The sequence below is a fragment of the Cetorhinus maximus genome, chromosome 9, assembly GCF_964194155.1.
Source record: "Cetorhinus maximus chromosome 9, sCetMax3.hap1.1, whole genome shotgun sequence".
In the NCBI taxonomy this organism is placed as follows: domain Eukaryota; kingdom Metazoa; phylum Chordata; class Chondrichthyes; order Lamniformes; family Cetorhinidae; genus Cetorhinus; species Cetorhinus maximus.
Window position 1 is genome coordinate 144,661,977 of NC_135887.1, and position 23,026 is coordinate 144,685,002.

Below are 23,026 nucleotides of genomic sequence, written 5' to 3' on the forward strand. Positions count from 1 at the left end.
GATGGCGGGACTGACATATGAGGAGAGATTGAGTCGGTTTATATTCGCTGGAGTTAAGAAGAATGAGGGGGGGATATCATAGAAACCTATAAAATTCTAACAGGACTAGACAGGGTAGGTGTAGGAAGGATGTTGCTGATGGTGAGGGAGTCCAGAACCAGGAGTCACAGTCTGAGGATACGGGGTAGACCATTTAGGACTGAGATGAGGAGAAATTTTTTCACCTAGAGAGTGGTGAGCCTGTGGAATTCGTCACCACAGAAAGTAGTTGAGGCCAAAACATTGTATGTTTTCAAGAAGGAGTTAGATACAGCTCTTGAGGTGAAAGGGATCAAAGGATATGGGGAGAAAGCGGGAGCAGGCTATTGAGTTGGATGATCAGCCATGATCATGATGAATGGCGGAGCAGGCTCGAAGGGCCAAATGGCCTACTCTTGTTCCTAGTTTCCTATTTTCCTATTTTTTCCTATTTTTCTAATAGAATGTTAGTGTTTATTGCAAGGGAAATTAAATACAAAAATAGAATGGTTATGCTTCAGTTATGACTACATCTGGAGTGCTGTATACAATATTGGCCTCCTTTTTTAAGGCAGGATGTAAATGCATTGGAAGCAATTCCAAGCAGGTTTACCAGACTAATACCTGGAATGGGTGGGTTGTCTTTTGAGAAAAGGTTGGACAGGCGAGGTTTGTATCTGCTGGGAGTTTAGCAGAGTGAGAGGTGACTTGAATGAAACGTATTAGATCCTAAGGGGACTTGACAGGGTGGATGTGGAGAGGATGTTTCCTCTTGTGGGAGAATCTAGACCTAATGATCCAATTCTATTTCGAAGGTCACCAAAATGAAAAGATTTCAAAAAAATATAAAAGCCATTGTGGTGCTGCTGATAGGTCACAACTTCAAAAATATACTGCATCAACAACAAAATATTACTATTTGCATTAATATGGTTTGTTTAACATTGAGAAACATCCCAAGGAATTCACTGAAACCTAAGTAAGTAGGAATGGATAACGAGACAAAGAAGGGGATAATGGGAGAGCTCAGTAAAGGTTTGGTCAAAGAGATGGGTGGTTGAACAGGCAGTGAAGTTTGGGGGGATTCAAAACTTAAAATATCAACAATTTGCATTTAATTTAAATAGTGCCTTTAATGTCACAAGGTGCTTCAGAGTAATTTATCAGGCAGAAATTTACACTGACCCAATGAAGGGGATGGTAGGAGGGGTGACCAAAATCTTGGGAAGAAGAGGTTGGTTTTGAGGAGGGTTGTAATGAGGGAGAGGCTGAGAATTTTGGATAGAGACAGCTGAAGGTATGTCTGCCAGTGATGGAGTGCATGGAGGCAGGATGTATAACTGGCCAGAGTTGGAGAAAGAAAAAGTTGTGGGGTGATTGTGGGGTTACAGAGATAGCAGGGCACAGGTCAGGAAAAGATTTAAACACAAGGATGAGAATTTTAAATTGGAGGTGTTGGAGGACTAGGAACAAATGTAGGTCAGCAAAATGGTGGGTTAGCAGGACCCGAAATGGGACAGGGTATGGGCAGCAGAGTTTTGGATAAGTCTAATGTATAGGATGAAATAACAGTAACGAGAGCCTTGGAATACGGAGGATGCATTGGAATATGCAAATTACCTGTATAAGATGAAACATTGTTGCTGGCTGTTCCACAAATACATTTTCTTGTGAAGAAAATCATTCCATTAACCTAAACAAAAGCCTCCAAGGACCTTAATTCTGCAATAGCACCATCAAGAACTGGTCCAATAGAGCTACATCAAGTCTACAGTATAGAAACAGGCCATTCCGCCCAGCTGTCCATACCAGGGTTTATGCTCCGTACAATCTTCCTCCCACCGCTCTTCACCTAACCCCATCAACATAACCCCATCAACATAACCCCTTTATTTCTTTCTCCTTCGTGCGCTTATCTAACTTTCCTTAAATACATCTATGTAATTGCTTCAACCACTTGTTGTGCTATCATGTTTCACAAAGTGACTATCTTATATTTATGATCTCTTGTTTTTGCCTTGCCATGTCAATCCAATCAAATTCTTTCATAACCTTAAATACCTCTGGCAGGCTATCCTCAGCCTCCACTTTTGCAGACTAAAGTGCCTCAACTTGTCCAGCCTTTCCTGAGAAGGATTTGCTCAATGCTGGGATCATTCATGTGAATCTTTTCTTTACCTTCACCAGTGTCTCCATATCGTTTTTATAATATTGAGACCAAATCTGTGTATCGTACTCTCGTGTGTTGCCTAGCCAAGTTTCTGTACAACTTTAACATAACTTCTCTGTTTTTCATTATATCCTTGAGAAACAAACCCTAGCATTTGGCTTAAAAGCTCAAATACTTCGGATGCTGGAAATCTGAAAGAGAAACAGAAAATGCTGGAAAAACTCAGCAGGTCTGACAGTATCTGTGGAGAAACAGAGTTAACGTTTCGAGTCCGTATGACTCGTCTTCAGAGTTTGGCTTGTTTCTTTCATGACATTCTCTGTGTTGTTATTTTTAGTGATAGGGGCTCTGATAGGGCTTTAAACTAACAAGTGGCAGGAAGTTCAGGGGTAGAAATTATTAGAAATTCAATGAGAAAAGTCGAGGCAATAAAGCAGTGTAGCATTGTGGGTAAAGGCAAGCTGAGTGGGACAAGAAGCAACAGAGTCCTAGTCCATCAGTGAGTAAGGGATAGTAGTAAAAAATAAAATTAAAAGCTCTTTTTAAATGTGCAAAGCATCTGCAATAAAATCGATGAACTGGTGGCACAAATCGAGATAAATAGTTTATCTCTATAGTACCTCTAGTAACATACATAGAGACATAGAAGATAGGAGCAGGAGTAGGTCATTCAGCCCTTTGAGCCTGGCCCTCTATTCAACATGCCTATGGCTGATCCTCTATCTCAGCACCGCACCCCCGCTCTCTCCCCATAACCTTTGACACCTTTAAGAGTCCAGAAATCTGTTTGTTTCCTTCTAAAATATTTTCAGTGACTTGGCCTCCACAGCCTCTGTGGTAGACGATTCCAGAGGTTTAGCGCCCTCCAAGTGAAGTAGTTTCTCCTCATCTCAGTCCTCAATGGTCTACCTCGTATCCTGAGACTGTGACCCCTTGTTCTAGAACCCCCCCAGCCACAGGAAACATCATCCCTGCATCCAGTCTGTCCATCCCTGTCAGAATTTTATACGTTTCAATGAGATCTCCTCTCATTCTTCTAAACTCCAGTGAATACAGCCCTCGTCAGCCCAATCTCTCCTCATACAACAGTCCAGCCATCCCAGGAATCAGTCTGGTGAACCTTCGCTGCACTCCCTCTATGGCAAGTATATCCTTTCTTAGGCAAGGAGACCAAAACTGCACACAATACTCCAGGTGTGGTCTCACCAAGGCCCTGTACAGCTGCAGTCTTGCTCCTGTACTCAAATCCTCTCGCAATAAAGGCCAACGTACCATTTGTCTTCTCAACTGTTTGCTGCACCTGCATGCTTGTTTTCAGTGACTGGTGTACAAGGACACCCAGGTCCCTTTGTACATCAACATTTCCCAATCTATCACTACTTAAATAATACTCTGCCATTCTGTGTTTCTTAATGAAATGGATAACTTCACATTTATCCACGTTATACTGCAACTGCCATGTATTTTCCCATTCACTCATGGAATCACAGAATCACAGTGCAGAAGAGGCCCTTCGGCCCATTGAGTCTGCACCAACACGTGAGAAACACCTGACCTACCAACCTAATCCCATTTACCAGCGCTTGGCCCATAGCCTTGAATGTTATGACGTGCCAAGTGCTCATCCAGGTACTTTTTAAAGGATGTGAGGCAACATGCCTCCACCACCCTCCCAGGCAGCGCATTCCAGACTGTCACCACCCTCTGGGTAAAAAAGTTTTTCCTCACATTCCCCCTAAACCTCCTGCCCCTCACCTTGAACTTGTGTCCCTGTCAGCCTGTCTAAATCACCTTGAAACCTCTCAACACCACCCTCATCGCTCACATTCCCACCAAGTTTCGTGTCATCAACAAACTTGGAAATATTACATTTGGTTCCCTCATCCAAATCATTGATATATATTGTGAATAGCTGGGGCCCAAGCACTGATCCCTGTGGTACCCCACTAGTCACCGCCTGCCATTCTGAAAAAGACCCATTTATTCCTATTCTCTGTGCCTGTCTACTACCACTTCTCAATCCATGCCAATATATTACCCCCAATCCCATTGGTTGAATTTTACACACTTTATGTGGGACTTTATCAAAAGCTTTCTGAAAATCAAAATACACCACATCCACTGGTTCTCCCTTATCTATTCTGCTAGTTACATCCTCAAAAATCTCCAATTAGCTTGTCAAACATGATTTCCCTTTCATAAATCCATGTTGACTTTGTCTAATCCCGTTGATATTTTCTATGTGCCCTGTTATCAAATCCTTTATATTAGACTGTATCATTTTCCCTACTACTGAGGTTAGGCTAACCGGTCTGTAATTCGCTGTTTTCTCCCTCCCTCCCTTTTTAAATAGTGGGGTTACATTTTTCACCCTCTAATCTGCCGGGGCTGTTCCAGAATCTACAGAATTTTGGAAGATGACAACCAACATTCACTATTTCCATGGCCACCTCCTTTAGCACCCTGGGATGTAGATTATTAGGCCCTGGAGATTTATCAGCTTTCAGTCCCATTAAATTCTCCAGCACTATTATTATAGTAATACTAATTTCCTTCAATTCCTCCTTTTCACTAGACTCTTGGTTCCTTAACATTTCTGGGAAGTTATTTGTATCTTCCTCCATGAAGACAGAACTAAAGTAGTTGTTTAATTGCTCTGCCATTTCCCTGTTCTCTTTTGTAAATTCTCCCATTTCGGACTGTAAGGGACCTACATTTATCTTCACTATTTTTTTTTTTCTTTTTACATACTTGTAGAAGCTTTACAGTCCACTTTTATGTTCCTTGCCAGTTTACTGTCATATTCTATTTTTCCCCTTTTAATCAATCTCTTGGCCCTCCATTGCTGAATTCTAAACTGCTGCCAATCCTCAGGCTTGCTACTGTTTCTAGTAACTATATATGACTCCTCTTTGGATCTAATACTATCCTTAATTTCTTTTGTTAGCCATGGTAGGGCCACTTTCCCTGTTGTATTTTTGTGCCAGAAAGGAATCTATAACTGTTGCAATGCATACATTCTTTCCTTAAACATTGGCCATCATGCCTTTTAATGAAGTTCCCCAATCTATCATAGCCAACTCATGCCTCATCCCTCCATTGTTTCCTTTGTTAAGATTTCAGACCCTAGTTCCAGTTCGGACTACTTCGCTTTCCATCCTAGTGAAGAATTCTATCTTGTTATGGTCACTCCTCCCTCAAGGACCCACACAACAAGATTATTAATTAAACCCTTCTCATTGCACAAAACCAAATCAAGGATAGCCTGTTCCCTAGTCAGTTCCTCGATGCACTGGTCTAAAAAACCATTTCGTACAAACTCCAGGAATTCATCCGTCGCAGTATTATCGCTAATTTGGCTTACCCAGCCTATATGTAGATTAAAGTCACCCATGATTACTGTAGCACCCTCGTTACATCCATCTCTAATTTCCTATTTAATGCCATCCCCTACCTTATCCCTACTTGCAATGCAAGTTTGGAGGCTATAGACAACTCCCACTAATATTTCCACCCCTCTTTGCTTCTTAACTCCACCCAGACTGATTCTACATCAATATTTTCTGAGCCAATATCCTCTCTCACTATCGCACTGATTTCATCCTTGACTAACAACGCCACACCACCGCCTTTTTCCATTTTGCCTGTCTATCCTAAATGTTGATTACCCTTGGATAGTCAGTTCTCAGCCATGGTGACCCTGCAGCCATGTCTCTGTAATCACAATCATATCATACCCGTTTACATCTATTCGTGCCACACAAGTGTCAGGCAATAACCATCTCCAACAAGAGGGAATCCAACCATCTTCCCTTGTCATTCAGAAACTGAAGTGGATGAGCCATATAAATACTGTGGCTACAAGAGCAGGTCAGAGGCTGGCAATTCTGCAGCGAGTAACTCACCTCCTGACTCCCAAAGCCTGTCCCCCATATACAAAGCACAAGTCAGGAGTGTGATGTGTGAGAAATGGACTTTTAAAATATTTTTGGGGAATATTGTGTTATTCTGTGAAAAGCCTGTGTGTGTGTCTGTGTGTGTCTGTGTGTGTGTCTGTGTGTGTGTCTGTGTGTGTGTGTGTGTGTGTGTGTGTGTCTGTGTTTCAATTAAGCTGGGCAGCAATTAATAGGAGACAGGTTATTTGGGGGGTTTGAAAACATGAAAAGGATAGAGGTGTTAGGTACAAGTGAATAGGTTAGAACTATCAGTTGCATTTTTAGATAAGTGGAGAAATTATTTGAGTATCAAAGGGGAGTCAGAGTGACAAGAAATATGTTTGCATCTTGCAGGAGTTCCATAGGTAAATAGAAGGCGGGTATTATATTTTATTGACCCGAAAGCAAAGACAAGATGGAAACATGAAAGATCTTATATTTAGAAGGGTTTGAGTTTCAATGAGGTGTGAAAACAATGGAACCTGAGATGAAAGGGTAAAAAGGTATTTTAGGGTTACTGTGGAGAGCATGCGTTAGCTGGAACTGTTGAGCTGGAGCAGTAAGATGTAGCTTACATCTGGGGCAGATTTAAACTAAATTGGCAGGGGAATGAGATCCTGAAAAGTAGTTCAGAGGGGAGAGAAGCTGAGATGGAATTAGAAGTTAAAACGCTAGTAAGTGAGTCTGGAAGGCAGAGCAAACATAGGCTAGATAAGAAAGAAGTGAGTTTAGCAAGGCTAAATGGAATATATTTTAATGCAAGGAGCCTGAGGAATAAGACAGATGAGTTGAGGGCACAGATAGGCATGTGGGAGTGTGATATCATAGCTGTGACCGAGACTTGGCCAAAATAAGAGCAGGATTGGCAGCTCAACTGGTAACACATTATTGAGATGAGATAGAGAGAGGGATAAAAGAGGAGAGGTATGTTACAATATTGATCAAGGAATCAATAATAGCAGTGAGGAGGGATGATCTCTTGGAAGGATCATCAAATGAGGCCATATGGGTAGAAATAAAAAACACAAAAAGGGGCAAACACACTAAAAGACATTCGTGAACCAGATGGGTTTTCACAACTATCCAGTCGTCATTAGACTTTAATTCCAGATGTTTTGTATTGAATTCAAATTTCACTGTCTGCCTTGGTGGAATTATGAACCTGGGTCCCCAGAGCATTACCCTAGGTCTCTGGATCACTAGTCCAGTGACAATTCCACTACACCACTGCCTCCCCCACTAAATTGTGTGGGTTCAGGAATAATGGGTGCCAATTGATTAATTAATGAGCCTAATTGCTATCCCGCTGCTGGTGGTGGGGAATCCACTATCAGTCCCTTCAGCCTTTTGGCTTAATCGGAGATTTTGCTGATGCCAGGAGACTGATGCAGGGCCTCTCCCACAATGAAGTTTCCTGCCGTGAGGGGCTGGATTGAATCAGAGGCCCAGCAGCCTCTTGGTCACCAGGGAGATGATGGTTGCCAGAATGACAGCCACCAGAGTCTCAGAATGGAGGAGTGACCCAGGCCAAAGGTAAGTCACGGTGGGAGGGTTTTCACAGGGTGGGGGTCACAGGGGAAGCAGCAAGGGCAGTGGGGTGGCTCTCAGCAGACCCTCCCCTGCTCCCTTTCTGATGTGCTGGGTCACTCGATCAGGCACGGAGTGCATATGAATGAGGTGCATTCCCACCGCATCCCCTGGGAGACCACACGCAGCCTGCATAGATTTGCTTGTCATGCCCCCAAGTGGTGACTGGCCTGCCTGGCACTGGGTTAATACCAGCAGCAGTTGGATGAGGTTATTAATTGCCTTGTTAAGGGCCTTAATTGAGAGCTGGGTGGACGTCTGACCAGACTCATAGACATCTACAGCACAGAAGGAGACCATTTGGCCCATCATGTCTGCACCAGTCAACAGAGGTCTGCCTACACTAATCCCATTTTCCAGCGCTTGGCCCATAGCCCTGGAGGCTGTGGCAACGCAAGTGAATATCTAAATACTTCTAAAATGTTATGAGAGTTTCTGACTCAACCACCCTTTCAGGCAGTGGGTTCCAGACTCCCACCACCCTCTGGGTGAAAAAATTTCTCCTCAACTCCCCTCTTAGTCTTCTACCTCCTACCTTAAATCTATGCCCCCTGGTTATTGACCCCTTCACTAATGGAAAAAGTGCCTTCCTATCCATCCTATCGATGCCCCTCATAATCTTATACACCTCTATCATGTCCCCCCTCAACCTTCGCTGCTCCAAGGAAAACAACCCCAGCCTATCCAATCTTTCCTCATAGCTCAGACCCTCCAGCCCAGGCAGCATCCTGGTAAATCTCCTCTGCACCCTCTCCAGTGCAATCACATCCTTCCTATAATGTGGTGAGCTGCATGCAGTACTCCAGTTGTGGCCTAACCAGTGTTTTATACAGTTCCAGCATAACCTCCCTGCTCTTGTATTCTATGCCTCGGCTAATAAAGGCAAGTATCCCATATGCCTTCTTAACCACCTTATCTACCTGCCCTGCTACATTCAGGGATCTGTGAATATGCACACCAAGGTCACTCTGCTCTTCAGTACTTTCCAGGGTCCTACCATTCATATAGTGTAATCCCTTGCCTTGTTAGCCCTCCTCAAGTGCATTACCTCAGACTTTTCCGTTTGCCACTGCTCTGCCCACCTTACCAGCCCATTGATATCCTCCTGCAGTTTACGGCTATCCTCCTCACTATTTACCACCCTAACAATTTTCGTGTCATCCGCGAACTTCTTGATCGTACCCCCTACATTTAAGCCCAAACCATTTATGTACACCACAAACAGCCAGGGCCCCAGCACCGAGCCCCGTGGAACCCCACTGGAAACAGACTTCCAGTCACAGAAACATCCCTCTACCATCACCCTCTGCTTCCTGCCTCTCAGCCAATTTTGGATCCAACGTGTCACTTTGCCTTGGATCCCATGGGCTCTTACTTTCTTGACCAGTCTGCCAGGAGGAACCTTATCAAAAGCCTTGCTAAAGTCCATGTAGACCACATCAAATGCATTACCCTCATCAACACGCCTGGTTACCTCCTCAAAAAATTCGACCAAATTTTTCAAACACGACCTTTCCTCAACAAATCCATGCTGACGACCCTTGATTAATCTGTGTCTCTCCAAGTGCAAATATATTCCGTCCCTCAGAATTCTTTCCAGTAACTTCCCCACCACTGAGGTTAGACTGACTGGCCTGTAATTTCCTGGTCTATCCCTTCCTCCCTTTTTTAATAATGGGACAATGTTAGCAGTCTTCCAGTCCTCTGTCACCTCACATGCAGCCAGAGATGATTTGAAAATTATTGCCAGGGCCCCTGATATCTCTTCCCTTGCCTCCCTCAACAGCCTGGGATACATCTCATCAGGGCCTGTGGATTTATCCACTTTTAAGGCTGCTAAACCTGCTAGTACCTCCTTTCTCTCTATGTTAATTTGCTCTAATATTTCACAGTCCTCTACCCTGATGTCTATACCTGCGTCGTCCTTTCCCATTGTGAAGACTGACGCAAAATATTTGTTGAGGAGTCTACCCACATCTTCCGGGTCCATACACACATTAGCTCTATGGCCTCTAATTGGCCCTACTCTTTCCCTAGTTATTCTCTTGCTCTTTATATATTTATAGAGTCATAGAGGTCTACAGCACAGAAAAAGATCCTTCGGCCCATTGAGTCTGCACCGGTCAAACAAGTACCTAACTATTCTAATCCCATTTTCCAGCACTAGGCCCATAGCCTTGTATGCCATGGCATCGCAAGTGCACATCCAAATACTTCTTAAATGTTATGAGGGTTTCTGACTCCACCACCCTTTCAGGCAGTGACTTCCAGATTCCCATCACCCTCTGGGTGAAAAAATTCTTCCTCACATCCCCTCTAAATCTCCTGCCCCTTACCTTAAATCTATGTCCCCTGGTTATTGATCCCTCCACCAAGGGGAAAAGTTCCTTCCTGTCTACCCTATCTATGCCCCTCATAATTTTATACACCTCAATCATGTCCCCTCTCAATCTCCTCTGCTTCATGGAAAATAACCCCAGTCTATCCAATCTCTCCTCATAACTAAAACTCTCCAGCCCAGGCAACATCCTGGTAAATCTCTTCTGCACTCTCTCTAGTGCAATCACATCCTTCCTATAATGCAGATTCCAGAACTGCACACAATACTCTAGCTATGGCCTAACCAGTGTTTTATACAGTTCCAGCATAACCTCCCTGCTCTTATATGCTATGCCTCGGCTAATAAAGGCAAGTATCCCATATGCCTTCTTAACCACCTACCTTAAGGGACCGGTGGACATGCACACCAAGGTTGCTCTGATCCTCGGTAATTTCCAGGGTCCTACCATTCATCGTGTATTCCCATGCCTTGTTTGTCCTGCCCAAGTGCATCACCTCACACTTATCCGGATTAAATTCCATTTGCCACTGATCAGCCCATCTGACCAGCCCGTCCATATCGTCCTGTAATCTAAGGCTATCCTCACTATTTACCACCCCACCAATTTTCGTGTCATCCGTGAACTGACTGATCAACCCTCCTACATTCAAGTTTAAATGGTTTATATATACCACAAATAGCAAGGGACCCAACACTGATCCCTGTAGAACCCCACTGGACACAGGCATCCAGTCACAAAAACACCCATCGACCATCACCCTCTGCTTCCTGCCACTCAGCCAATTCTGGATCCAATTTGCCAAATTGCCTTGGATCCCATGGTTTCTTACCTTCGTTATCAGCCTCCCATGCGGGACCTTATCAAAAGCCTTGCTGAAGTCCAAGTAGACTACGTCAAATGCATTGTGCTCATCTACACACCCGGTCACCTCTTCCAAAAATTCAATCATATTGGTCAGACATAACAAAACCATGCTGACTGTCCTTGATTAATCCCTGCCTCTCCAAGTATAGATTAATTCTGTCCCTCAGAATTGCTTCCAATAGTTTCTCCACCACTGAAGTTAGACTGACTGGCCTGTAGTTCCCTGGTTTATCCCTACTTGAATAACGGTACCACATTGGCTGTCCTCCAGTCCTCTGGCACATCTCCTGTGGCCATAGAGGTATTGAAAATTATTGCCAGTGCCCCTGCTATCTCCTCCCTTGTCTCACTCAACAGCTGGGGATACATTTCATCCGGGCCTGGAGATTTATCTACTTTTAAGCCTGCCAGATCACTTAGAACCTCCTCCCTTTCTATGCCAATTTCTTTAATGATATCAGTCTTTCTGCCTGATTTCCATACCCACATCGTCCCTCTCACTTGTGAACACCGACACAAAGTATTCATTTAGAACCCTACCTACATCTTCCAGCTCCACACAAATTACCACTATGGCCCTTAATGGGCCCTACTCTTTCCCTAGTTATCCTCTTACTCTTAATGTACTTGTAAAATAACTTTGGATTTTCCTTTATTTTACCTGCCAATGTTTTTTCATGCCCCCTTTTTGCTCTCCTAATTTCCTTTTTAAGTTCCCCCCTACACATTCTATACTCCTCTAGGGCTTCCACTGTTTTGAGCCCTCAGTATCTGCCATAAGCCTCCCTTTTTCTCTTTATCCAGTCCTGTATATCCCTCGACATCGAGGGTTCCCTGGATTTGTTGATCCCACCGTTTGTCTTTACTGGAATATGTTAGCCCTGTACTCTCTCTATTTTCTTCTTGAATGAGTCCCACTGCTCTGATGCAGATTTACCTAAAAGTAGCTGCTCCCAGTCAACTTTGGCCAAATCATATCTGATCTTATTAAAATCGGCCTTTTCCCAATTTAGAACTCTGATTTCTGGCCCATCCTTGTCCTTTTCCATAACAACTTTGAATATAATGGAGTTATGATCACTATCTGCAAAATGCTCCCCCACTGATACCTCTACCACTTGCCCGACTTCATTCCCTAAAATTAAGTCCTGGACCTCTTCTGGACCTTCTATGTACCGGCTTAAAAAGCTCTGAAAAGGGCATTTAAAATACCCTTTTGGGTTTTTATTTATTTTACCCACCAACACTTTCTCATACACTCTCTTAGCTTTTCTCATTTCCTTTTTAAGTTCCCCTCTGCACTTTTTATACTCCTCTCAGGACTCTGCCGTATTGAGCCCTCGGTATCTGCCATAAGCTTCTCTTTTATTCTTAATCCTGACCTTTATGTCCCTTTGACATCCAGGATTCTCTGGACTTGGTACCCCGCCCTTTGTCTTTCTGGGATCATATTTGCCCTGTACTCTCGCTATTTCCTCCTTGAATGCCTCCCACTGCTCTGACACAGTCTTATCTGCAAGTAGCTGCTCCCAGTCCACTTGGGCCAAATCGTATCTCATCTTAGTAAAATTAGCCTTTCCCCAGTTTAGAACTTTTATTCCTGGCCCAACTTTACCCTTTTCCATAACTATCCTAAATCTAACTGAGTTACGGTCACTATCTCCAAAATGCTCCCCTACTGATATACCTTCCACCTGCCCGGGCTCATATCCGAATATTAGGTCCAGAACTGCCCCCTCCTTTCTTGGTACCTACTTTCTATGTACTGACTAAAAAAGTTCTCCTGGATGTAACTTAAGAATTTTGCTCCCTCCCTACCTTGCACACTAAAACTATCCCAGTTAATATCTGGGTAGTTAAAATCCACTACAATTACTGCCTTATTATTCTTACACTTCTCTGAAATTTGATTACTTATTTGATCCTCTATCTCTCCCTGACTGTTTGGGGGCCTATAGTACACACCCAACAGTGTGTTTGCCCCTTTTGTGTTTTACTTCTACCCATATGGCCTCATTTGATGATCCTTCCAAGATATCATCCCTCCTCACTGCTATAATTCATTCCTTGATCAATATTGCAACCCTCTCCCTCCTCTTCTATCCCCCTCTCTATCTTGTCTGAATACCCTATAACCAGCAATGTTGAGCTGCCAATCCTGCCCTTTTAGCCAAGTCTCGGTCATAGCTATGATATCACACTCCCACATCCCTATCTGTGCCCTCAGCTCGTCTGTCTTATTCCTCAGGCTCCTTGCATTAAAAAATGTTCCATTTAGCCTGGCTAAACTCACGTCTTTCTTATCTAGCCTGTTTCGTCTGCCTTCCAGACTCACTTACCAGCATTTTAACTTCTAATTCCATCTCAGCTTCTCTCCCCTCTGAACTATTTTTCAGGATCCCATCCCCCTGCCGATTTAGTTTAAATCCACCCCAGCAGCATTAGCAAACCTCCCCGCGAGGATGTTGGTCCCGTTCCGGTTCAGATGTAGCCCATCCAACTGGTACAGGTCCCACCTCCTCCAGAAACAGTCCCAATGCCCCAGGAACCTAAAACCCTTCCTCCTGCACCATCTCTCCAGCCACACATTCATCTGCTCTATCCTTCTGTTCCTATACTCACAACTATGTGGCACCAGGAGTAATCCGGGGATTACTACCTTTGAAGTCCTGCTTTTCAATTTCCTACCAACTCCCTGAAATCTGCTTGCAGGACCTCATTTCTCTTTCTTCCTGTGTCATTGGTCCCAACATGAACCACGACCTCTGGCTGTTCACCCTCCCCCTTCAGAACATCCTGCAGTTGTTCCCTGACATCCTTGACCCTGACACCCGGGAGGCAACATACCATCCTGGAGTCATGTCTATGCCGCAGAAGCACCTGTCTACTCCCCTCACTAATGAATCCCCTACCACTATTGCTCTTCCACACTTCTTACCCCCTCCCTGAGCAGCTGGACCACCCACAGTTCCATGGCCTTGGCTCTGTTTGGGTTCCACAGAGAAACCGTCGCTCTCACCTTTTTACAATGCCGAGAAACGGTTTGTGACCAAGATGCACTTGGGGGATTCCCTCACTACCTGCCTGGTCCCCTTCTTCTGTCTGGTGGTCACCCATTCCCTCTCTGCTTGCACCTCCTTAAGCTGTGGGGTGACCACGACCACAAACCCCACAGCCTCGTGAATGCACCATTGCGCCCCCAACTGCTGCTCGAGCTCCAAAACCAGGAGCTCGAGTTGCTCCAGTCAGAGGCACCTCCTGCACACATGGTCATCCAGACCACCAGGAGCCTCTAGGATTTCCCACATTGTACAGGATGTGCAAATCATGGGACTGAGCTCCCCAGACATATCTTAGCTAAACAGAATATTGACCCTTGTTTTTATGTTACCCTTACTCCTACTAGAGTATAGACTAGATACTGAAGCCTCTAGTTAGATTGTTCCAGTGAAGCCCAACGCAAACTGGAGGAACAACACCTTATCTTCCGACTAGGCACTTTACAGCCTTCCGGGCTGAATATTGAATTCAACAACTTTAGATCTTAAACTCCCCCTCCCCCCTTCCCCACCCCGTTTCTTCCCCCCTCCCTTTTTTTTTCAATAATTTATACAGATTCTTCTTTTCCCGCCTATTTCCATTATTTTTAAATCTACAACTAATACCTTGTCAATCTTTCCACCCCACCCCCACTAGAGCTGTACCTTGAGTGTCCTGTCTTCCATTCTTAATTAGCACTTTTCTTAGACAATATCACCACCTTCAACACCTCTTTGATCCTTATGTCTGTGACATCTTTTGATTATCTGCTCCTATCACTGCTTGCTTGTCCCCACAACCACCCCACCCTCAACTTCTCTCCCCCTGCCCCCCACCTTAAACCAGCTTATATTTCACCTTTCTCCTAACTATACTTCAGTTCTGTTGAAGGGTCATGTTGGACTCGAAATGTCAACTCTTTTCTTCTCCACCGATGCTGCCAGACCTGCTGAGTTTTTCCAGGTAATTCTGTTTTTGTTTTAGATTCTCCAGGTGCTGTTGACTGCCTGTCCCAGTGTCCTCCTCTTGCAGGCCTTCATGCCCCAGACTTTATTTTGGTGGAGGTGGAAAGATGGCAGGGTGCTCTCATGTCATCCTCCTGTCTGATTAAATACTCTCCCCACCTCCAAAAAGAGGGCATAAAATTTCACCCACTGTGTGTAGCTTTGGTCTCCATATTTAAGGAAGGGTATACTTCGATTGGGGACTGTATAGCAAATGTTCACTAACTTGGTCTCTGGTGTTATGATCGCAGCCGAGGTTACCCCTGGTCAAGCCTGATCCCAGAGTGGAACCCAGCTGGATAGACCCTAACCTTTAATTGTTTGTTTAGATACTTGGAGAGTAGCCACTGGGCAGAGTCACAGGAATCAGTTGATGAACTTTTAACAAAAAAATAAAACATTTATTAAATAAGAAAAGATGAACTATATTACAATACTCCTTCACCCACAGCTATACCTTTACAGATATATACAGATTTGTAAGGATAACGCAAGTTACAAAAACTATCTTATACTCAAAAGTTCACAGTAAGTACACAGTCCATGTAAACCAATTGGTGACCTGGAGTCAGACACACCAGACTCTGAAACCAAGTGACAGATGCCACCTTAACCAGATGCTATGGATCTTTCCTCAACTCCCCCCAGATGCTTGTCACACTGTGAGCCAAATGGTCTCACCGCACTCCGTCTTTCACACGAGGGCTTCCAATCTCCACTCTCCAAAACCTCGCCTTGGAACCTTCCAAACCAACGCTTTCTCTTTGACACCTTCTGCAAGGGATCGCCTCTAGGTTTTCGAACTCTCCTTCTGATGTTCCTTTCCCCTGGGTCATCACATGCATTCAAGCTGTCTTCCACGCACTCCCTCTCTCCAACTCAGTCATCAACAGTACACCATTGCCTCACATGCCCATAGCAAAGAGTTACAGACCTTCAGCTGTCTCTTTGGACCTTGTTGCCTCTTGCAAGCTGTTCTCACTTTAAGTCTGCTTTCTGCAGCTTTTGTCTCTTTAAATATGAAGCTTGGAGCCTTTCTCCCTGCCCCTCACTCTTAACTTCACCTAACAGGACCTTTTCTATGTTCCTGTCCTTCCTTTGACTAGAATGTCTGCTTGGAGCTTTCTTCTGTCCAACTTCCCTGGATTTTGGTGTCTTTACTTTACCTTGGGACTGTCTATCTGTCCCCTTTGCTCTACTCTCTCCTGGCAGCTACTTTCAAAACCAACTGAACTCAATCAGCTTCCAAATCAAACTGCTGTTTCTAGTTTCTTCTGTGTGTCTGTGGGAGGCACCTGCCTTTCTAGACCCCTATTGGTAGGCATCAGCCTAGGTTTTCTCTACTCTTATTTGTTTAACTTAGCTGCGACAGTCGTAAAACTCTCTTTAGAAATGCAGGCACCTTTTAAAGTGAAATTAAAACCCAATTTCACCTTTCTTAACAAACAAAAACAAATACATATCAAACTTAAAGTTTAAAGCTAAAACTCATTCCTAACACCTACAAATGCAAATATAACTTACTTAAACTATCTCTGTTTCCTAACACTGGGCTGAAACGGTTGTCCTATGATGAGAGGCTGAGTAAACGGGGTCTATGTTTTCTGGAACAAAAACAAAAATACCTGGAAAAACTCAGCAGGTCTGACAGCATCTGCGAAGAGGAACACAGTCAACATTTCAAGTCCGCATGACTCTTCAACAGAACCTCTCCGCAGATGCTGTCAGACCTGCTGAGTTTTTCCAGGTATTTTTGTTTTTGTTTTGGATTTCCAGCATCCGCAGTATTTTGCTTTTATCTCTATGTTTTCTGGAGTTTAGAAGAATGACAGGTGATCTCATTGAAACAGACAATTTTCTGAAGAGCTTGACAGGGTAGATACTGAGAGGTTGTTTGCCCCTGGATAGGGAATGTAGAACACAGGTTACAATCTCCGACTGAGAGGCCGTTCATTTAGCACCGAGATGAAGCGAAATTGCTTCACTCAAAGGTAATTCTCTACCCCAGAGTGTTGTGGATACTCCATTGTGCAATATATCTGAGGCTGGGATACATGAATTTTTGGTCTCTCAGGGAATCCAGGGATAGGGAGAACAGGCAGGAAAGTGGAGTTCAAGCCAAAGATCAGTCAGGATCTTATTGAATAGTTTAACAGGCACGAGGGGCCACATGGTCTATTCATGCTCTTGTTTGTTATGTTCTTACATTCTTAATATGTACCTGTAATGCCTTTGATCCTTCACCCGATTTAACCCTTCATTCTCCAGCAGTATCTAGCCTCTTGATTCATCCCATCAAAATGCCCCACCTCACTCTTACATATGTTGAAATTCATTTGCCAATTACATGTCCATTCTGAAAATTATTAATGCCCTTTTAGATTTTGTTTCAAATTCCTTTGTATTAACCACACCTCCACCCCTATATTTGGTGTGATATGCAATGTTACTAACCTTTCTTTGTTCACTCTCAAACTTATAGCATTGGAAAATCATTTTACTGCTGATTAACTGTCTGCATTACAAATGTGGGACAAAACATAGGTAAAAAACAATCAGTATTTTTTTTGCAGTTGACTTTCTATTTCAAAATATACCTGGAGGCTTGGTCATTGGTGCTGAAGAAAAGGAAATTCTGTTAAACTTTAACATAAGATTAAAACAAAATTGCTGAACGCTTACATACAGATCATACAATTTCTTGGTAAAACCTTTTTGTCGATATGTGCCAGATATTTTCTATATTAGAGTTCCCCCTAAAGGCCTTATTGAGTACTGTATCATATCTAAATATAATTCTCTGTCAATTTGTCCCTCCTTTTTGAAGAATGAATTCCTTGCAGGAGCCTGGTACCAGTCAGCATGGCACCATTCATATTATCGTACTTCGTCTAAGTGGCCAGCATGTGTAAGTCTTAAAGCGAGTGATGACTGCACCATTGCCAAGAACATGCACCTTTCCCCCAAACAATGCACACAAACACTTCCAGCATGGCTTGCTGGATAGCAACCAAGAAAGAAAGCCCTGGCTGACTTGCACCTCCCTAACTCAGATGTCAAATTTTAGTCCCCCTCTCACATATTCAGCTGATTAACCTGCAAAGACCTTTTCATTGTCTTACTAACTGATTGTAAAGGGATCTCAGTGCTGTGCTCAGATTTTTACTTAACTTGCATCTAACTTTGATTGTTTCTTTACAGAGAGCCGGTGGACGAGGTTCTACAGATACCTCCTTCATTATTAACATGTGGGGGCTGTCAACAGAATATTGGAGATCGTTATTTCCTGAAAGCTATCGATCAGTATTGGCATGAAGACTGTCTGAGCTGTGACTTGTGTGGCTGCAGACTGGGAGAAGTGGGTAGGAGATTGTACTATAAACTAGGCAGAAAGCTCTGCCGAAGGGACTACCTCAGGTATGACAGCTTTATTTGAATTATAATTTTAATTTAATACTGAAGCCCTGGCACTTTTACTGTCGCTGGGTCAAAATCCTGGAACTCCCTCCCTAGCAGCACTGTGGGTGTATCTACACTGCATGGACTGCAGTGGTTCAAGAAGGCAGCTCACCACCACCTTATCAAGGGCAATTAGGGATGGGCAATAAATGCTGGCCCAGCCAGCAATGCCCACAATCTGTAAATAAATTTTTTAAAAACCTAAAAGCAAGGCTTTTTCACTGGATGAAAAATATGTGTATATAATTGTTTTAAGTTTAAACTCTGTAGTGCTAGTCACTCCCATAAATGGACAAAGTGAGCTACACTTAGGGGTGTCCTTATATCGTCCGGATTGCATGATGCATAAATGTAACAATAAAATTCCCCTTGTGACCAGTCTCGTATGTTCATGTCTTTCACTTGTAAGTTTTTTCAATCTTTTTGAAAGTGAACTGAGGCAAAACTTGGTAAACTGAAATAAGACATGAATCTTTAAACTATTATTTCACAGTGAGTGATCAAAAATAAAGGAGCTGTTATGATGAGATGAGTTTAGGGGAGGTGGTGGCATAAGGGTAATGCCACTGGCCCAGTGACCTAGGCTAATGCTCTGGAGATATGTGTTTAAATCCGGCAGCTGGTGGAATTTAAATTCAATTAATAAATATAGATTTAACAAAAAAAGCTACTCTCAGTAATGGTGAACATGAAACTATTATCTATTGTTGCAAAAACCCATCTATTTCACTAATGTCCTTTAGGGGAGGAAATCTGCTGTCCTTACCTGGTCTGGCCTACATGTGACTCCAGACCCACAGCAATGTGGTTGACTCTCAACTGTTCTCAAAAGGGCAATTCGAGATGGGCAACAAATGCTGATGTTGCTAGTGACACCTACATCCCATGCATGAATAAAAAATACAACTTATCTTTGTATAAAAATACAAAATAACAAACATTTCACAGCTCTCCACATCAGTGAATTCTCTTTTTAAATCCATTGAATTAAGGGGTCTTGCATTCTCCCTCTGAGACGAGCCAACATTTATTCTCACAACTTTTATGCTTTAAAAAATCTGACTGACTTTTCAGTCTTTGCTGCACCTGCCCTGATCACTGTCTCTTTTTCAAAAAAATCACACTCTACTCACAGCTACAAAGGGCCAGAGACTATTGCAAAGATTGTGAGGTGTTTATTATTGGCTTGGACAGGCTAATAAATTGTTTATTGTTAACTGCCTTTGGAGAAATCAATATCATTAGCATATATCAAACATCCTTCATCTAGGTTCTTTCTATTTAAATTTCTGTCAATGCACTTTAAAACCCAACACTTGAAAGTTCCAAAGATTCCTGTGCAAGAATGGTTAAGAAATTCTAGAACATAACTGTGACACTCTCAATGGTTCTCAGGCTTCATTGTACAACTATTTGGAGCCTTTGTCCATCCAAACACCTGAACTCAGGAACACAAGTAGCCGTTTGGTCACACAGAGCTTGAGTATTGCGGGAAAAGGAGACAAACTGATGCAGCTTATGTTGTGCACTCATTAGGACAGTTTGCAAGAATACCAATAGTAAAGGAAACAACTTGAGAAAAGAGTGCTTTTTGATTGGCAAATGGGCCCTGATTGATAGCGGCATTGCCATGGAGAATGCACCATGGAACAGTTAACTGCTAAGCTTTTGGGCAGAATTTTCCCAAATTTGCATTAAATGCGGTAGCGGGTAGGTAAAACAGCGTGCTGACTGCCGATGGTGGGTTTTCACACCATATTGTCTTGAGCCCACCTTATTAGTTATGCACTCGCGGGAAACATGACATTCCTTTGGCGGGCAGGCCCCTCATTCACCCGCCCGCCATCACCCTGCCATTGCATCACGCCAGGTGCCATGTTTAAAGGCCAGCTACAAGCACAGCACTCAGTGCTTCCAGCTCATCACTGCTGCCCGGGAGACATGGCCCTCAAAGGCAAGAAGACTGCAGTCCCCCGGTTTAATGACAGGTCCCTCAAGCAACTGCTGGATGCCGTAGAGGCCCACCGGGATGTCCTGTACTCTTGCTTTGGCTGCAGGATGGGCAGCAACATGACCAATCCGGCTTGGGAGGTGGTGGCAGCGGTGGTCAGTGCCAATGCCCTACAGAGGAGGACAGCCACCCAGTGCCACAAGAGGATGAATGATCTCCTCTGTTCCACCAGGGTAAGTCACTCTTTTCATCACTCTCAACTCACACACTCACAAACCCATCACACACCCACAGGGCCCTCACTTGCTGCCAGTGCAAGGGACACCATCATTCACTCTTTCACACGCACCATCATTGTCCCCATCCCATCCATGGGACCACTCACCACCCACACATACCAGGCATACTTATCATCTAGCCTGGCAGGTGTCCTGCTTACTTTCTCCATCTCTATCCATGCAGGACAAGCTGACACACAACAAGAGGGAGAGGTCACAGATCAGTGGCAGAATGCCTGAAATCAAGGTCCTCATAGGCTTTGAAAACAGGGCCATCCAGCTGGCCGGTGAGGATCTGGACTGTTCCTGTGCTGACGGTGAGGTCGGCGCTGCTCTACCAAGTGAGGCTCCAGCACTGCAACATCCACCATATTTCTCCATATTCTTGTAGTGTAACACAGTGCCACAGTGAGTGACCTTGGCTGTGTCTTCATTCGTGTAGATCAGAGAACAAATCTGACAGAAGTAACCAGTCTTTGGAACAATAAATTCAACACCTATAGGGTGCTGCTGTGAGTGATGTGTCCTGTTTCACAGGCCATTGCCATGCACTAATTATCTCTCCTTGCTTTCACAGGCACATCTGGGAAACAGCCGACAGAGTCCATGACCCAGGGACTCCAATCAAGCCCCGAAGAAACCTCTGAAGAGGAATCTGGAGACACCCTCCCTGGTCCCGTCACAGCCTCACCCACACCCTCCACCAGCTCAGAGACACACACCTCGGTGGGACCTAGCTTTAGAGAAGCCTTGGGATCACAGTCTGCTGAGCACATCGCACTGTCTGATCCACAGCAGGCGGAGGCAGGGACTTCCCAAGTCCCCGGCACTCGGATGACTGCTGGAGGCCAGAAATTTGCTGAGTCCGAGTCAGGTGATGAGCCTCTGGACTTGGTCATGTCACAGTTGCTGGAGCTGCAAAGGCCAAGCTTGGGAACATCAGGAAGGGATGTCAGCTGCACTCCGCAGATTGCAAGGCACGATGGAGGAGTCCATCCATCTTCAGGCTGAGGTGAAAGCGCTGGCATTTCCATGCACCGAGGTCAACGCTGGTAGGATGGCGGTCGCCATGGAGACCTTGGTCCAGGACGTCACTCCTGCACTGCTGCACGGGCTGAATTCCATCACTGATGCCATAGTTGGCCTCCAACAGTGTGTACGTGAGAGAGGTGCTGGGCAGCTCGATCTCACTCCAACTACCCCTGCCCCTCACGGAGTCAGCCTGGGGCTCCTAGGCATCCATAGTGGGGAGGGTCCGCAGTGCACACTCCGGGCCCATCCACCCAGGTTACTCCGAGAGTGTCCGGCTCACTCGAATCCCCTCTTGGCTCCAGCCGTGGAGGGTGCCACTGCCACAAGCAGGACCCTGAAAGTAGGCCGGGGCCCACCAGATCTCGTACTCCAGTCACTCATCAAAGTCATCACAGACAGGGAGTCACAGTCAGCAGGCTGCCTCCACCTCTGCTGTGAATGTCCGGGCAGCACCAAGACTTAGCGGCAGGGTTAGGAAAGTTAAGGAGAATTAATTGCACAGCCTGGACACGGGCATTAATCACTTGTACACAATGTTCACTATTGTAAATAAACTCCCAGGAATGTCTCCCTGCCTATGGCTTATTGTTCTGATGAGCAGTGTTCATGTCACTCGGATGTGAAATCTTTCTGTACAAGATAAAGGCAGGTGTCTCAGTCCAGGGTCTCTTCCCTGTGTCTGTGCAGCCTTTAGACCACAGTGATGGTCCGGCCTCACACTCCCTGGACACATTACTGATATCTGCACCTTGGCAGTGCTGGTCATTGCTGCCAGAATGTCGTGGGCAGGTGTCACAGAGTTCCCTCATTCTCTCTGTGTGCTCTCAGCACTTTTAAGGTGGGGCTGGCCCCCCCATCTCCAGCATCTGTGACCAGTGACCCTGTGCTCCTGAAGGGCTCAGGTGCTGAAGGTGGACAAAGGATCAGATGCGTCTAAAGTTTCATGGCTGCGTCTGTATGATATGACCCTGATCACAGAGAGCGCAAGCGAGCTTCCCTCGGCCAGACAGGAGTCAGACATTCTCAGAGGCTGTGTGAAGATCTATGGAGTGTCCTCACTGCATGTTATCATCATCTTCCTGCAATCGAGCGACTATTAGGGCCTCCATTGTGTCTCCATGACAGGAGCATTCTCACAGAGGGTATTCCCGTCACCATAAGCCAGACTGGAGTCAAACGTTCACAACTGCGATGTGAGGATCTATGGGGTCACCTCACTGCATGTCGTCATCATCCTCCACAAATCTGGCAGCTATGAGGGTCTCCCGAGCATGCCTGCCTTGTTGAGCCAGTGCGAGAGCCTAATCCCTGTCAACATCACCACCGAGGACCTCCTCACCCTCATCC

General features: G+C 44.7%; 1 protein-coding gene across 1 annotated transcript in view; it reads left to right on the forward strand.

Moving 5' to 3' along the window:
* lmo2 (LIM domain only 2 (rhombotin-like 1)) overlaps window positions 1–23,026 on the forward strand; it is a 78,750-nt gene that overhangs the window by 32,359 nt on the left and 23,365 nt on the right. The window contains exon 2 of the mRNA XM_078549585.1: window positions 18,161–18,376. Within this exon, the coding sequence (XP_078405711.1) occupies window positions 18,161–18,376 (216 nt within the window). The remainder of the gene's footprint in view (window positions 1–18,160; window positions 18,377–23,026) is intronic.